Source organism: Notolabrus celidotus, chromosome 2 (assembly GCF_009762535.1).
Source record: "Notolabrus celidotus isolate fNotCel1 chromosome 2, fNotCel1.pri, whole genome shotgun sequence".
NCBI lineage: Eukaryota > Metazoa > Chordata > Actinopteri > Labriformes > Labridae > Notolabrus > Notolabrus celidotus.
The window spans coordinates 13,790,083-13,806,624 of NC_048273.1; the positions used below are offsets into that span (position 1 = coordinate 13,790,083).

The following is a 16,542-nucleotide window of genomic DNA, read 5'->3' on the forward strand; positions in this document are numbered from 1 at the left end:
ATGCTTTAACGTCAGAATTTATGGATTTGTTTGGAGCTCTAATTTGGTTGATGACACAACTTAATGCATAAATCACACCTCTCTCGAAGCACAGTCGCACTCTGCTCCCAGACCCTAAGAAACAGATTCAGATATTATGATGAATTATTCTACTGACTCGTGGCAGACATCCTGGAGTCTCTCAGTAGTGTCAGAGTCTCTTGGCCTACTTATACAGACAGCCTTGCCAGTAATGTTATGTATTCCTTCAATGAACTCTAAATAAGTCATAGCCACAAGTGTGAAAAGGGAGAGAGAGAAAATAGCTGTGTACACCAAAGCGGCAAGCCAGACTACCACTCCTGCAGCTGTGGCACCCGCACTCAGAAGAACAAATGAAGTGAGGGTGAAATAAAAGATTTCATATTTATGACAGTCCTTGAAAATTCATGAAGGCTGCGCTTTCTCTCAAGGATTGATAATATATTACATCCAATAATAAAAGGTAATCAGTCGACTGTAGCTTACGCAGAGTCCGAAAGCAGATAAATGGCTCCACTTCACATATCTGATTCACAGACTTGGTCTTTCTCTCTCTTTTGTCTCTGGATCACAAGCAGCAGCATATCTTTCTATTGCCAACGCCTAGTTGTTAGATCCTAGCATTGCCAAGTGATACATTTGCCTACAAATATTTTGCTCATAAGTACATTTATATTTCTATTACAGACATCAAACAAAATGCAGCAATATTGCCTTTAAAGTACAGCACTGATTTTGGCTTCTGAGAGGCTGCAGTTCAAAGGAGAAACACAAACAGCACAGACAATACAATCAGACTGGAGGACAGAGCCTCCAATATAAACACACCCACACACACACACGCAGAGAAACACAGACTGAGTTTCTTGCAATACAGTTGCACTATCTTTCATCAGCACTATTGTGTTGCAAAGCACAGGTATGCAATTGCCATACTGTCAGTGCTTTACCCGTCAAAAGAAGAGCATCGCGTTGTCTCAGCAAGATTGAGCTCCGCTTTTAATCACTGTCTCTGATTGATTATGCCCGCCCAAAAGTGCACACTTTGCACCGAAAACATCACAGTGAATATTTGACAAATGGGTCTCCTCTTGAGATTTATGGCACAATATTGGAAATTATTGCACATACTGTACACTAACAGCATGTGTGTCAACTGGCATCTTGCTCTATATACAGTTCATGCTTTCATTTGACTAAGTTGGAGACACAGTGATTAAAAGGTTAGTAAGGGTTGTGTTGCGTTGATTTCATCACCTGCTCTGCTGACTGCTTTATGTGAATTCAACTGATTATTGTGTACACCAAACAGGATTTGTACAATACAACTGTCATTTACTTGTGTCTGTGGATGAAGACATGAACAGAATTCTTCTTCAGGAGGGTTTTTTTTCCTTCCCACAGAAACCACAGTGCAGAAAGAATTTGAAATAGTGCAGCAGGTTTATAATAGGAGGCTGGCTTCCTATGGTGGCTATAAAGAAAACCAGGCCTTGTCCCACTGACGGTGGTTCTCTGGCTTACACTGATTGGTTTAAAGTTACCAAAGTCATCACCTTAAAAACTCAATACTGCAGTGTTGACAAAGTAGGTGAGCGCGGCACAACAAAGAGTTGGATACTGTATTATTTATTTCAGCTCGTGCTTTTGTTGAATGGAGAATCTTGAAGTTTCCTCTGTCTCAAGGAAAATGAAGCACTGCTGAATAAGCAAATGTTATGCAGTGGGTAGATATTTCAAAGTCCTTCCTTTTCCTCTGTAATGCATCTGCATAGGAGGTGTTTGTTATGGAAAACAAAACCAACTGCATGCAGATCATGCACAAGTGCTTCAAAGCACAAGGTCAAAATACTACAGGGAAATTAACGTCTTATCTGTAAACCTACTTATTGATATTCCTTATTCTCCAGCTACGACAACCAAATATTTTCTGCATTCATAAACAACATAAACATGCAAATCCCATTTAACGTTTCTCTTTTTTTTCCATAATAGTCTCTCCTTCTCTCCAGTGGAATAATTTGGGATTACCAGTGAGCACGCACCCTTTGTTCTGGACTTGCTGCAGGCTTTAGTGTTTTATTTATTTTCACAGTGTGCAAACAAACACATATACAAATACTCATACAGAAATCATCACAACATGTGTAGACCAACAAAAACCTTAATGGCATGGTCTCACACACTAATACACACACACACACACACACACACACACACACACACACACACACACACACACACACACACACACACACACACACACACACACACACACACACACAAGAGGTAAGGGAATGAAATTGCGCTCACCTAGGGCTTGATGAAAGTCACCCGACACCGGGGTCATGGGGGTGGGTGGGAGACTGTTGATGTTGAGCGCCCCCATCTGGTGGATCTGCGTAGCGGGAAAGGCTACGCTGGGCGTGAGGTAACCTCCGTGGCTTGCTGCCATGATGGCTGCCTGCTGCTGCATGAGCTAAAGAAGAGGGACACGGAGAGGTGGGTGGAGGAAAGGGGGTTGGATGGGGTGTGGTGTGTGTGCGGGGAAGCAGGAGGGAGAACGGGGTGCGAAAGAGGTGAGGGGAGGACAGATGGTAATGAAAAATATAGTAAGTTTGGAAGGAGTCAGACAAAGACGGGAGAAGGGGAGCAGGAGAGAGGGAAACATGGCAAGGGTAGAACAGAGGGAGGGATGTATGTTGAGGTTGATGGATGGATAGTGCATGGGAAGTACAGAGAAAGTAGAGCGGAATAAAAGAAAGGGAAGAAAAAAGAAGCCTGTCAACCTATGTTTAGTGAATCTGTCTATCCTCCCAGCAGGAGGCCTGTCACCAGCTGCAGAAACGATTTAATAGCTGTCTGTTGGGCTCATACAAATCAACGCATTGACATGTGCACATTATCTCTGCGCTCTGGGAACAGGAAAAGTTTGCCAAAGAGTTACATTGCTATTTTCTTACCATCGTCAAACTTCTCAATACTCTTTTGGATTATATAGAAGAAATAAAAACATCAAAAAGACATCGTATTTTCCCAAAGCTCATCTCTATTTTTTTCTGATGTATTTATAATGATTTTAACTTGCAGCCAAACATTCATAAAGAGTCCAGGATCTGCTTTGTTTTATAATTCAGGCAGAAACCAATAGGTTTGTCTCTGGGCTAGTTATTAGTAAGAAGACATGTAGGGAACTTCATTAAATGAAACAAATCTGTGTGTTGAAGTTGATGGAGCATTTCTCTGTTTTGAGGTGTCACTAACTCCAGACCCTGAGTCATTAAAACAATATGTTCAGAGCGGGAGTAGCTAGCAACTCAGATCCCAGACCATGTGAGTAATACAGCATGTTAGTCAGAATTTTGCAATGGATGTCGATTTTCACCCATTGGACAAACCAACAAAGAGATAAAATCAATAGGCTTACATTCATTCTGCATTTCTATTCAGCATGAACTGAGAAGTGAAAGCTGGAACTATTTTCCATCACATGAAGCCCACAGAGTGTTTATTCATATGCATAGGACACGCTTACATGCACCGCTGCCCTGCACTGCACTGCACTGCACTCACACACAGACGCGCACACACACATGAACACAACATGCATGAGAAGAGATAGAGACTGTTTGAGTTACTGTACTCAGCTTAAATTCTAGCTGTGAAAACCAAACGCTGAATGCTTAATTCACGAAGAAATATTTCATTGTTCAATGGCTACTGAAACGTGCAAAGATATTAGTTTATGCAGGGAATCAAAACCACTTAGCAGACCTCTATGCAAAAGGAATACAAACACAGCTGGACAAGTGTCTTACCGCTGTCTCTGCATCTGTTTAATACTGCTGCTGTGTGTCAGGGGAGCTGCTGATGGCCGTGGCCTGAGAATGACTCATATAAGCAAAAATCAAACTCCTCTGCCACTGGCACTAATGCTAATGACCATGTTGTGGGACAGCAGAGGTATAGAAAGCCACTCTGCTTCTATTTGCATGGAGACCCTGCAATGGAAAAGCCAATTATTTTCCCTCAGTGGCCCTGTCAGGTAACCTGAAAGCTGCTGTCCCGCTGTAGAATGCCCAGCGCTGGCATCTCATCCATTAGCCACATGGCCTGCCACAGCTATCTATTAACGCCTTTTGTCATTTGCATAATTTCAATGTGACAAATGGGTATCATCCTTTCCTTTCCAAATAAGATGAATTGAGCCTTTAAGGGGGCATAGCTGCAAAAGACAGCAAGGGAACAAGAAACCAAACAAAAGCAGCGACACAGAAACAAACAAAGAGGTCTTGAGGATCTGGTCCTCCCTTGCTTTGCTGTGACTGCCCCCCCATTAGGATGTGAAAAGGGTTGGACTGCAGGATGAAGGGATTGACTGGGCTGGTATTACGGAAAAATACACTGCCACACCACTCACCATTTTTTTGTCTTTTCTTCTAGAGAGGTCCGGAGACTTGGGGCTGATTCTAACAAGTCTGCAGCCTATTTGTTGCTGGCCTTATACAAGCTTCAGGCCTGGATGGAGTAATAATGGAGTGGGAGTGAACAATTCAGAATACAGGCCTATCTCCCAGCGCATGTCTTAGATAATGCATTCATTTATGACATCTGTCAGATTGTCATGGGCAAAACTCTGCCATTCATTGATGCCTCATTTCAAATGAAAATGCAACAAATTGCAAACCCAAGCATGTAATTATGTTGGTATGCAGTGGTTCACACCAACTGGCTTTGATGGAAAATGAAATAAAAAGCAGAGTGGTTATGTTGACAGGGATATTCACAGTCATTCCATTTTACTTCTCATATGCTCCTTTCTTTTTTTTCCTTTTTTTTTTTTTTTCAAAATTTCAAAGGCATTATATTCAAAAGCCATTCCCGTCTCTTTATTTCTGCACTCCCCAGCAGATAGCAAATGTCTCTGGCGGAAAGAATGAGCAGAGCTGAGTCTTCATCATAACAGACACAACCTTTTCTGCTTCCTCTTGAAAAGAAAGGAGGAAGGAAGAAAAGGCAGAGAGAAACAAGGGGGACAAAAGAGGAGCGTGTGAGATGAAAGGGAGCAAAAGAAAGTTGCCCGGGCTCCGGCAGCATTCATTTACTGTCAGACATCTGCTTTTTTATTGCAACCTGATGGCATTACTCTCCCCTGGTGCCAGCAGGCAATCACCTCTTTATCACATGGCAATTATCTCTGTAGCGCTGCTCTGTGACTCTCTGACTCTCAGCACTGTCACATGTGACCCCTTATAGCCCAACCAGCCGGGGACGGGGGGAGAGAGGAGAGAGAGAGACAAAGAGAGGCAAGAGGCAGAGCAAGGGGGTGAACAGGTTGAAAAAATGAGAGAGAGAGGGAGACAGTGGGTCAATGAGGTGAACCAAAAGACTGAAGACAGAAGACTGAAGCTCAAGGGCCTCATTTGTTACCCCCATGCTAGCACACTGTATTTCCAAAAGAGGCTTTTAATAGGGTTTTTTTCATCTGATGCTCCCTCTACATGTGTTTGTAGAGCGAGTCCTCACAAGTATAGTACAGCTAAACCAGGTCACACACATGCTGGTGTTTGTGTGTGTGTGTAAGTGCTCAGGCAGTTTACAGCACAGCCAAATGATGCAGTAATGTCTTACAATCATTTCTCATGTGTGCCATGTTTGAATGTGAGTCCCTCCAACAGGGGGAGATGTTTCCTAATGTGAGTTTACAGTCATCATCCTCCCTCTCATCCACCCACACATTGTCACTAGCAGCATCTAGTTAAACCATTTTCTCTCCTCTCATTTATCTATCCCACACTTAGTCTAATGCATCTTTTAGGGAGGCACGAGGGGCACGTCGCCGGAGGTGCCATTAAATCTAAAACTTGTCTCTTGTCCTTCTGACACAGCGTGTAGTTCTCCAACTAAAGAGACCAAGGGAAAAGCTAAAATGGCTGTCTTCCCAAAGAGACGAGGGGAGAAAAGTGACTTGAATCAAATCTAATTGTGTACAAATATGATGTTTGTGTCTTGAAGGGGAAATACAAAAGGTAATAAAAGCTGGTTTTATTACTTGCATTCAGCGATTCATGGGAGAACTATTATCACTCCCTGCTAACGCTGGAATGAAACATGGAATCTCACTCTCTTGCTCTCCATCTGCTTGTGTTTTATGAAATCACCTTTTTGCAAATAGGATGTCTCCTGTCAGAGCACACCAGTGTCTGTGTCTATCGTGCAAATGGCACATTTCTCATTTTTGGCATATGTTGTCAGTGTTGTACCCCTCCAATTTGTGTTCAGAGCCCCCTCCTTCTCCTGGTTTGACTAAAATCCAATTTACTGGCTGTCAGCTCAACTCTATAATCCTATCCACTGCTGTAGTGGAGAGGTAGCTCTTTGAATTTACCATTTACTGTACTGCCTGGTTATAGCTATATATACCATCTCTCCCTACGTCTGTATTCTATACTGTGCCACCTCCTCTTCTCTTGGCCAGTGTATGTGGAGAGTGGGCGAACACGTAGTGTGTCTTTGGAGATAAAGTCCTTTTTCTGTCACTGCAGGTTTTTCGTCTTGGGGGAATATGTGTAGTTTATCTTGCAGTAAAGAAACATTCATCGTATCACTTCAGCACATTCCTGGTGGCTGCAGGGGAATCAGGGATGCACACCATGTGCAAGCACCCCGCACCAGAGTCTGTAATGTAATCACAACCACTGTACAAGCTGGACACCCACACTAAAGATAACTAATATGTCCCTTCATTCCACTTTATGAAACACCTAGCAGTGCACACCAGTATTTAGAATCATTAAGAGTCTTTAGCAAGATATGAAAACAAGAACCTTGCTGATTACCCATTGCTGCCTCTTGTGCACTCCTTACTTTATCAAAAGTTGGGGTAAGTTTATCTCCAAGGTTGCCATGCCACAGACTTCCTTTATTTAGCTTGAATTCATTATAGAAGGTACATAGAAACCACAGTCTATGTGATTCATAATGCTAATACAAGGAGAATTTCACCTTCACTACCATTGTTCATGCTGGATAATCTTGGTGTCAAGGAACCCACATACGTGCAATTTCTCCTTTAGATTTAGTGGTAATTGATTCTCTCTAATGCTGAAGTATCCCCTATGCCCTTGTTGCTTTCACTCGGAACTCGATTACCCAGCCTCATCCTGCTCTTTGTCATATTATATCTGTGTGTGAGGGAGGGGGAGGGGAGAAAGAACTTTTGCGGCACAGTGCGTGAGCGTGTACACTCTTGTGTGCGTCTGTATGAGTCGACACGGGTCTCTGCCACAGTAAATAAGAGTCATGGCCAACCTGAGCGGGGCACAATGCTCTCCCCGCTGACTACCACTGCCTCCATCACCTCTTAAACATTTGCATTTCTCCACATTTCCTGGGAAAGGACTGCATTTCATGAATGGTAATGAAGGAGGGAGTTTTACTGGAGAGAGCACAAGAGATGGCCTTACAATTACTGTAGGATGGTCAATTTGCACATTTCACACTGGGTCCAACACCTGCGATGTGAAAATGAGGGAAATGGATAAGTCCCCTACACCTAGCTAACGTCATCAATTTATCCTGGTGTTTAGAAACAGCACAACATATAACTGACATCCAAATAAATAAAGAAAAAATGGATTTGTGTTCTTCCTTTCTGGGTGCAGATGTGGTGACAGAAACCCAGGTTTTTTATCTCTGCTATGGACAGGAAACACGCCTTGAATTCAGTTCTGCTTCTAGTAGGCTGTTCAGTGTGTGTGTGTGTGTGTGTGTGTGTGAGTGCACATGATGGTAGGCTTGAGCATGCTCTCCAGGGAAGACAAAAGTTAGTGTGCAGATAAGTTGCCTATGGAATATTTCTGAGTCAACTGTGGCCCCTGAAGCATCTCTAGGGTCCAGAAGGGGGGCGCAGAGGGAAGGAGTGGGAGGGAGGAGGGGAGCAGTGTGATAGAGGGTAGAGGGGACGCATGGTGAGAGGGGTTGCATAGGCTGTCTGAACTCATCAAAGGCCGGGGGTCTGCTGTGTGCGTATGGTGCCATGCCCCGAGGGGGGATACGTTAGGCGGGGGTAGAGGAGGGCAGAGGAGAGCTGATGAAGGGGTTTGAGGGTACAAGCTAACTAAATGTGTGTGTGCCGACGTGTAGGGGGAAGTGAGAAAATGTGATGGCCTTGGAGCAGTGTTTAAGTGGAAAAGAGGAAGTGCTACTGATGAAATTGATGGGTTAGTGAGCTTTTATTTTTAAACTACAAGGTTTATCAAAAATGGATCAAAACAGAAGTTTCTTAGTGCGCTTGAATTAAATTAAAAATAAGATTTAATTAACAGATTCAGTGGTTTTATCCTGTGTCAGTATTAGGTGTAAGGACAGCAAACTTTGATGCCCATGTGTGCTATCAGTTCCAACCATAGACTGTACAAATAATGGATGTAGTATCCGTGAAGGTCACCCATCTGTTCCTGAGCACTGATTTGAAGCCAATCGTCGGCGGGAGCCATATTGGAAATGCTGAACACAACCTAACTTCTGCTGAGCTAGTGTGAGGTAAAGAGGCGGGCTTTGAGCCTCCTAGCCAACAGCAACAGTGTTCCCACTTGTCAGTCATGTCTTAAATGGGCAAAACTCATAATATCTTCTGAACTGTCGTGCTAGAAAAAAATTCACCCCTGTACAGTGTGCGCTAATAGAGAAATTAGCTCTTCTGACTTAAGCCGTTTTTTGAACCAGGCTGTAAACATGTCAATTATTGCTGCAAAGATCGTCTTCTTTGAATTGGTGTGTATGTGGTTTCCGGTGTTTCTACAGCCAGCCTCAAGCAGACACTCAATGAACTGCAGTTTATAACACTTCTGCATGGGGTTCATATTTTGAGACCGGTGGTTGCCGCTTGGTTTCAACCATCAGTTATACACTAAATAACCCAAATGCTATAGGACAAACAAAGACGATGAGTCCAGTACAAATTATCAAACATATGGCATCACCATATGAAGCATCTTGGCATTGTTTGGCTGTATAAACTCTATAGTTACTTTAACATCACTCACTGTCAGGGATTATAATCCACCATGAAAGGGCTCTTAAATTGAACAGTTTGAAATTACTCAGAATATGTTTGAAGATATTGAGACACATGAAGCATTCCTGGCTCTTTATGTTGGCATAGTAAGTGAATAATAATACGTTTTGTTTATTTAAAACATGCTACCATATATTTTTGGCCTATTGGGGACAGCAGAAGCAGGCTGCAAACAGCTCTAATAAATTGATAAAGCAAAATGTTAATATTTGCTTAGTATCCAGGAGCGCTGCAGGGAGCCCCACCACTCGCAAACACTGATGATTTGATTTTTTTTAGTTTTTTTTTAGTCATGAGCTCTTATGGTGCGTTCACACCACACGTGAATAAAATCATTAGCATGAATGAATTACGTGTAAAGTCAATGTAGAGACGTGATTAGATGCGAGTAGTGGTCTGGCAGATGACGCAAGTTCATTTGTGCGAATGATTCGCAAGAGTTGAAATATCTGAACTCCAGCGAATCTATAGCAGCGCGCTAGCCAATTAGCGTGCAGATCACCCAGTGAAGTGTGTTGTGTGACGTTTGGACCAGCGGAGATGCATTCATCTGGAATATATGGGACACTTTGATAATATTTCTGTACGTACAGCTTCCCCAAACTCTGTGACTCTACCTACTTTTTATGGGATCAGAAATAAACAGGAGCTCACTGTGAGGACACAGAGTGAGGAGGATTATCTGGTGAGTTGTGAAAACTTTGTCTGTCACTTGAATCCTGCTATGGGTTGTAGTAGGAAGTTAGCTCTGCACCCCTTAGCATAACCGGCTTCCCCATTCAATGTCCAAGAGCCCCCCCCCCCGCGCAAATTTGCGTCTTGGGCACTCGTGTACACGCGAGTCATTCGCTCAAATTGAGCGAGTGAACATAAAACATTCTTGCGACTGTATTCACGCCAATAGCGTGATCATTCGCATTTGGTGTGAACGCACCATTGGAGTCAATCTAACTCTCCCCTATACAGCCCCCCATGTGTGTCGTTAATTGATACTCAGCTTATATTAAACTGAGAATTAGAAGGCTAGCAGTACCTAGACATGAGTGAAGTAATTGGCCATTGATTGGCCTGATTCTACAGATTATAATGATGCTACAAAAGAAGTCACATGGAGCAGATCAGCAATAAGCTGAAAAATGTTCTGAAATAAAAAAAAATGTTTCAAAAACTTAAAGCAACAAGGATAGTTAGCAGTTAGCATTGCATCAGCATCTAGTTTGCATGTATGTTTAAATACGTGGGTTAAATTTGTATTGTTCTGTGTGGGATACATGTGTCTGCTCCAACTCACCGCATGTGCGTAAGAGCTGTAGGTGCTGAAGGGTAGGGCAATGGCTGGGTTGAAGATGCCAAACTGCCCAACCATCTGCTGCATACGTCTGATGGTGCGCTCCTTGTCTGTGTCGGCAAACTTAACCACCAAGCTGGAGGAAGCACCCTGAGGGAGTAGAGAGAGAGAGAGGAGGAAATCAGAGGCAGCAGAGCATAGACACTTAACCTGTTTTACTGCAAGACGCTAAAACACCAATATTCACCCACTCACTCAGAAAACTGTCTTTCATTATCTACAAAAGCTTTGAAAACTTCAATACAAAGGTGAAAAGAATGCTATTGGTTATAAGTTCTGATTTCTTGGTATTCATAAGCAACAACAACTGCTGCCAACATCAATATCTGTGAGCTCCTCTAATTGCATGTCAGAGGTTTTTGGGACTCTTTTTTTTTTTTTTTTGGGAAGCAACAGCATCTCTCATTTGTATTATTGCAGAGGATTGTGTCTCCTTATTTTACGGCTGGCATACATAAACATGAATCTAACAGGGATATATGTGAAGAATAAAAATAATCTGCTTATTGAGTAAAGAGCTCTGGAGGCAGATGTGTCGACAGAAACCATCCGCTCCTTCAATCAGTTTTAAACATATGTACAAAGTCACTCGGGGCAAAGCAGCCTCGCTTTGCATGACATAAATATTTTATACTTTTCCCCAGCTTTTCCCCTGCGGTACAGTACATATATGTAACCTTGGTGCTCCTTCCCACAGTTAAGGCTAAGAGATCTGCAATGTGCAATGATTTGAAATAAGAGCTGCAATTGGCAGTGCTTCCTATTGACCTTGGTGGAAGTGTTCTTCAAAGAAAATGTTGCCTTTTTAGAGCAATTTCTCTCATCTTGTCCTTCTGTTTCAGCCTCCCTCTTCCCTCTCTGCAGCCCAAGATATCTCCCCCCTGTATCAACACTATTACCTCTTCCTGCAGCCCAATAATGAAACAGCAGGTGTGTCTGCCACACACCCTTCATTAAGAATCTACAAATGATTTAGCGCTACAGTTGACCTTTTGTGTGCTCCGCCTCTCCTCCCCTATGCGCCCCCAAACTGGCCAATCGATCCATATAAAAGGCCGAAATATTACTCTGGTCTGACAGTGGAGAAAGGTTGTGTGTCAGTCATGATAAGAGACCCCCTGAAATTGATGCAAGATTGTCAATAACAGTGGTGGTTGGTAAAGAGCAGGAATTGGAGGTTGGGGGTTGGGGTTTTTAGAGGGCTTAAAGGGTTTTTTTTTGGTTTGGTGAAGATAAAACCCTAATGGGACTTAATATTAACTGTTTATTTATGTAGTAAGAAATGGACATCCAGCTGGTTTGATTGAAATCAAAGCTTTATGTTCATGGATGTTTCACAAATAATTTGCATAAGCACCAGAATACAAAATAATTAAACATTTTGAACACAAAACTATTGTAATGCTAGATATTTCAGTTCATCAGATTTTTTCAGGTATTTTCCTTTGTTTGCATGTTCCCTGACTTGAGCCTGAGGATCTCTGTTAATAAAGACATCTACAGATAGCAAGAGATGTTCAAAGACAGGCACTGGACCTTTCGACTGTAGCACATAGATTTTATCCTCTTCCTTTCCCTTCCTCCCATCTTTTCTCAATATTCCCCCGAGCCCTTTTCCTCCTGGCTTACTTGCTGGTTGAATTACAGCTTTGAAGGATTGCAGGTGAGTGGTCAGTTGCTTGGTTTGCTGTCTTGCTTAATGGCTGATTGTCTAGTTAGATGAGTGATTGACTGACTGGCAGACTAGTTGGCTAGATGCTTCAGCTAACTGGCTGACAGACTAATTGTCAGACTGTCAAACTGGCTGACAACTGTTCTGTGGTCAGCTGAGTGACTAAGTGTTTTGCTTCTTACTGTACATACCAATTCTGAGACAACAGTGTATGATTCTTCAATTTCACAGTATAGAAACAAGAGACAAAATAATATAACCTTTAGGTTCATTGTTTTTATTTTCATCTTTCATATAAATTATATCATTTGTTGGGTAACTTCCAGGTTGACTTTGACATAAAAAGCTGCTGGTTTACAGTTTGTGGTTTCTGTCCAAATATTTAACACCAGCATCATTAATGTTAGTATAAGATTTAACTTTGAAATGTCCAGGACAGGGCATGGCCAGAATACAGAGGAGATGTACTGGTACATTAGAAGATTTAAACTCCCTGTCATGGTTTAAAAAAGAGATTAAAAGCGTATCCACTTTAGTAATGAGGGCTGAGTGTTCTTGCTCCGCTTCTCTAATTTTTGGGGAAGGATTGAGTTTAATAATCAGAGCACGTTAAACTAGAACACCAAAGTCAACCTCTTTCTCTACTAGAGTGGGGTATGTCTGCTCCAATGAAAGCAGCTTGGTCAACATACTGTAAAGGTCCTGCAGGTTCGACTCAGAAGTATGAATCAAGCTTTAGGCTGTTGCTGCCAAAACCTAACTCAGGTCTCTGGAGACAGGCACAGAAAGATACCAACACCTCCTTTACTGCTTTCATATCCATCTCTCCTTTTTATCCCCCCTTCTTCTTCCTCTTTCTCTGCCCACCCAGCCAAAGCTGTTAACCAGAGAGTTTGTTTCTGCTCAAAGTTTCTACCTGTTGAAAGGGAAGTTTTCCTTGCAACTACTGCAAATTGCATGCTCATGGTGGATTATTGTTACTGTTAAGCAGGGATCTCTTTGCCCAAGTCCTTGTTCTGATCACCTCAGCTTCCCATTAGTCTAAGGGCCTGTGTCCAGTAATGGAGAATTTTGCACTGGCAGCGCCCACGACTTCTATTTCAGAACGCTTCTTATTGTTGCTAGGTTACAAAAGTAGTCCCAGGGCACTCCTGCTTCCCTATGTAGTGACTATAAAGTCAGTTTTAAAATACTCTGTGTGCTTCATATTTGCTTAAATTCAATAGAACACAATGAAAATGAAAAATTGATTGAAATTCGGTTGCAGCTCCACACCTGGGAATTGTGCCATTGCAAAAACAATTGTGGTTAGTATGTCCACAATTGATAAAGTTGACATCAGAAGTCCCACCTTTTAGATTTGTATTTGTCAACTATGACAACAATGACGAATGTTTAAGAAAAAAGTTTAACCCTTTAAGGAAGCATCACCACTCAGGAGCTAATCTGTGCCCGTTTTAGTCAATGCTTGTGTTTGTACAGGCATATAACATCTGCTCAATTTCAAAATAAACACCATGCAATGACTCTCAACCTGATATCAGATTGTAGAGATAAGAAATAATCATTGATGATAGATATATTGTTAACCACTACAAAAAAAACCCACATATTTGTGATCCTTGTAACTACAAAAGGACTTTTAGCTGTTAAAGCTGCTGTTGGTAGGAATGATGTAAAAAACGTTACATTTTTTCTGCTTGGTTTGGAGAAAAGGTCATAATGCCCGTTGGTATTCATCGGTAAGTGGAGTAATTGAGACTATTGCGAAATCTCTGCGTTTTACAAAGCCTTTGTATCAAGTAATGTTATTATTCCCCTTGTTCCCATTATGACGGATCAATCATAGCTAATCTCCAATCCTCTTTCCTGATTGGTTAAGGGGCGCCCACTACTACGTCCTCCGATTGGTTATGAGTCCGGCACTATCATGATTGCGCACGCTGATCTATGTTGGGGGGCTAAGAGGAAATCTGGTTGGAAGGGATAATGTTGACATTCGAAGTCCCTCTCTCTGAACAGATGTTTACTCTGTGACTACCAACAGCAGCTTTAACTCTGTGTGAAGGTAACAGCACTACAAAGTAGGACATATTTCTAAATATTAAACCTGCAAAAAACAAAACTTAATAATGAGGTCGATGGTTGAGGCACAACAGTCATGGATTATATCCAAATGAGAAAGGCACTGTAACCTTTTAGTATATTTTCTGAGCTGCTCCTGGCTGTGCTACACTTTCAATAAGCTTCCAGTGAAGAAGGGTGGGTGCCATCAGACCAAACAAACCCATGATGTGGACAGAACGTTGTGCACATGCTTCCTGTGGATTTCAAGCTAAACTATTTTCAACTGAGAGCACCATGAGTGAAACAAAATATAGAAGAAGCTGAGCCACATTTGTTTTGCATATGTTAGTGGAGACAGGCCCTAAAGCTCTTATGCTAATTTAAGTGTGGACTCCATCACTCCTCTACTACTCTGAAAACGCAGACCAGCCAGTCAGTCAGCTAAAGGTACCAATATGTTCATGGCTAACTGAGTATTAGCTTAAAGCAGATAAACTAGCAGCAGTGGCTACTTTAGTAAAGGCTTCCATCTTTCAGAAACTATTCCTCTATAAGCCTCCTTCACCAAAGTCCAACAATAGAAAATACAAAATGTGTTATTTTAAAATGGCCTTTTTGCAAAGTAGTCTGTGCGACACGTACTCCACTCTGTTTGTGTCTGTCACTCATACAACTGGATGCATTTCGGTTTCGGTGATGCAGATTTTTCATTGCATCACGTTTCTGTTATATTTGCTTTAGACTTTGTGTTTCTGTGTGGCATTGAACTGCAGGATGTTTCTCCGAATAAAGACCGTTTAGGGTCATAGTAGTGAATTTAGCCTTTTTCTTCATCACACTTTTCTTTATTGATCTGTCTGGGTGTAAAATAGCTTCATGACATTATTTTTCATACTTCTGGATGTTTTTCCTGTTACCTGCAAAGCTTATTCCAAGAAGGTCTATACACTGACTCTGCATTCCTGCTGCTTCTCCACAGGACACCTGACTTGTGTGACTTGGTGGCTAAGCATCCACATCAGAATTTGTTTATCTCATAGGTTTTCCTAGTCAGACCTGTTAGGATATCACTGAGCAGAATCTCCAATGCTATAAAGGGAGGAAGATGAAGTCTGAAGTAAAAGTCTCATTAAATTTTAAGCTGCCAAGTGTGGGAAGAATCCCCCCACCAGGCGGCTCCCAGCTGCCTTGAGAGCCTCTGAAGGAAGAGGAGTTAAACAGAGGGGATAAAAGAGGCACCACAGAGATTCAGGACCAAAAGGAAAGTCTGCCTCTTTAAAGTTTCTTCTCATTGCCAAGAAGGGTTGGTGTCTGTCCAAGCTGCAAGGCCAGCTATACATCCCTCATTCCTTTAACTTTAAACATATGCTTGCTGGCACTGGACTACTGCAAAGCCAGAGGGAAGAAGGACGGTGTGCATTGATTTATAGCTGTATTGATATAGATAGCTTTAATGGTTTCAAGTGTCACATTGTAAAGTTTCCTTTTAAGTCTCAGTCTTCATGAGTTTGTCCAACAATGATTGAGTCTATTCCCCTGCTGGCACAAAATTCTTCCAAAAATTAAGAGCTACATCTGAATGTGATAAACTTGATGTCCATATCTCTACAATCTTTTTTTTTTTTTTTTGTCACTGCCAGCAAAATAAAAGCTGCCTGTTTATATTAGAATGTACTGCTGCTAACGCTGGCTGTTCTTCACTACACAGGGCACCCTGTTACAACCTAATTGCTCAATATGTAGGTTAAAAACCTTTTGTATTCAATAAGTTATGCCGGAATATTCTTATTCTATTGATGGAGAGGTTTCTTCAAGATCATGAGTGAATTGCATGTGATGCTGGTGAGCAATATTTGACAGGCTAGTTTTATGCGTATGGTCACATACAATTAAATAAAACAAATTCCCTTGTTCAAAATGAGATCTGGAAGTTATCCCAACTGAGTCTTTTATCAACAATGGATATACATGATGATACTAATGTATAGAGCCTATATTTTATGTCATTTTCATGATACTACTGAATATCTACTTTGCTACATAGGCATTATCTTTGAATCATAAAAGGAATGTAGAGGTCTAACAAATGATTAAAATAAAGGTAAAGCATTGATATTGACTGGCAACATATCCATCTTTTAGCCAAATATTCAAATTACAATTTCACAAATTACTGACTACACAATGAGAATTTGATTATTTCTTGACTTTAAGGAACAGTAACTTTGATATTATTAGACTATACAGTCTTTTTTTGGCTATCCACCACTTCTGCCACTTTAATTTAAGTCAGTGTCGTGTTGATCTGTACATCAAAACAATGTTTCTAGCTGAGTAATAAATCCTGGCACTCAT

General features: G+C 41.6%; 1 protein-coding gene across 1 annotated transcript in view; it reads right to left on the reverse strand.

Annotated features, from left to right (window-relative positions):
• Window positions 1-16,542, reverse strand: part of celf5a (cugbp, Elav-like family member 5a) — a 57,111-nt gene that overhangs the window by 16,191 nt on the left and 24,378 nt on the right. The window contains exons 4-5 of the mRNA XM_034700266.1: window positions 10,392-10,538; window positions 2,335-2,500 (exon numbers count right to left, since the gene is read on the reverse strand). Of these exons, the coding sequence (XP_034556157.1) occupies window positions 2,335-2,500; window positions 10,392-10,538 (313 nt within the window). The remainder of the gene's footprint in view (window positions 1-2,334; window positions 2,501-10,391; window positions 10,539-16,542) is intronic.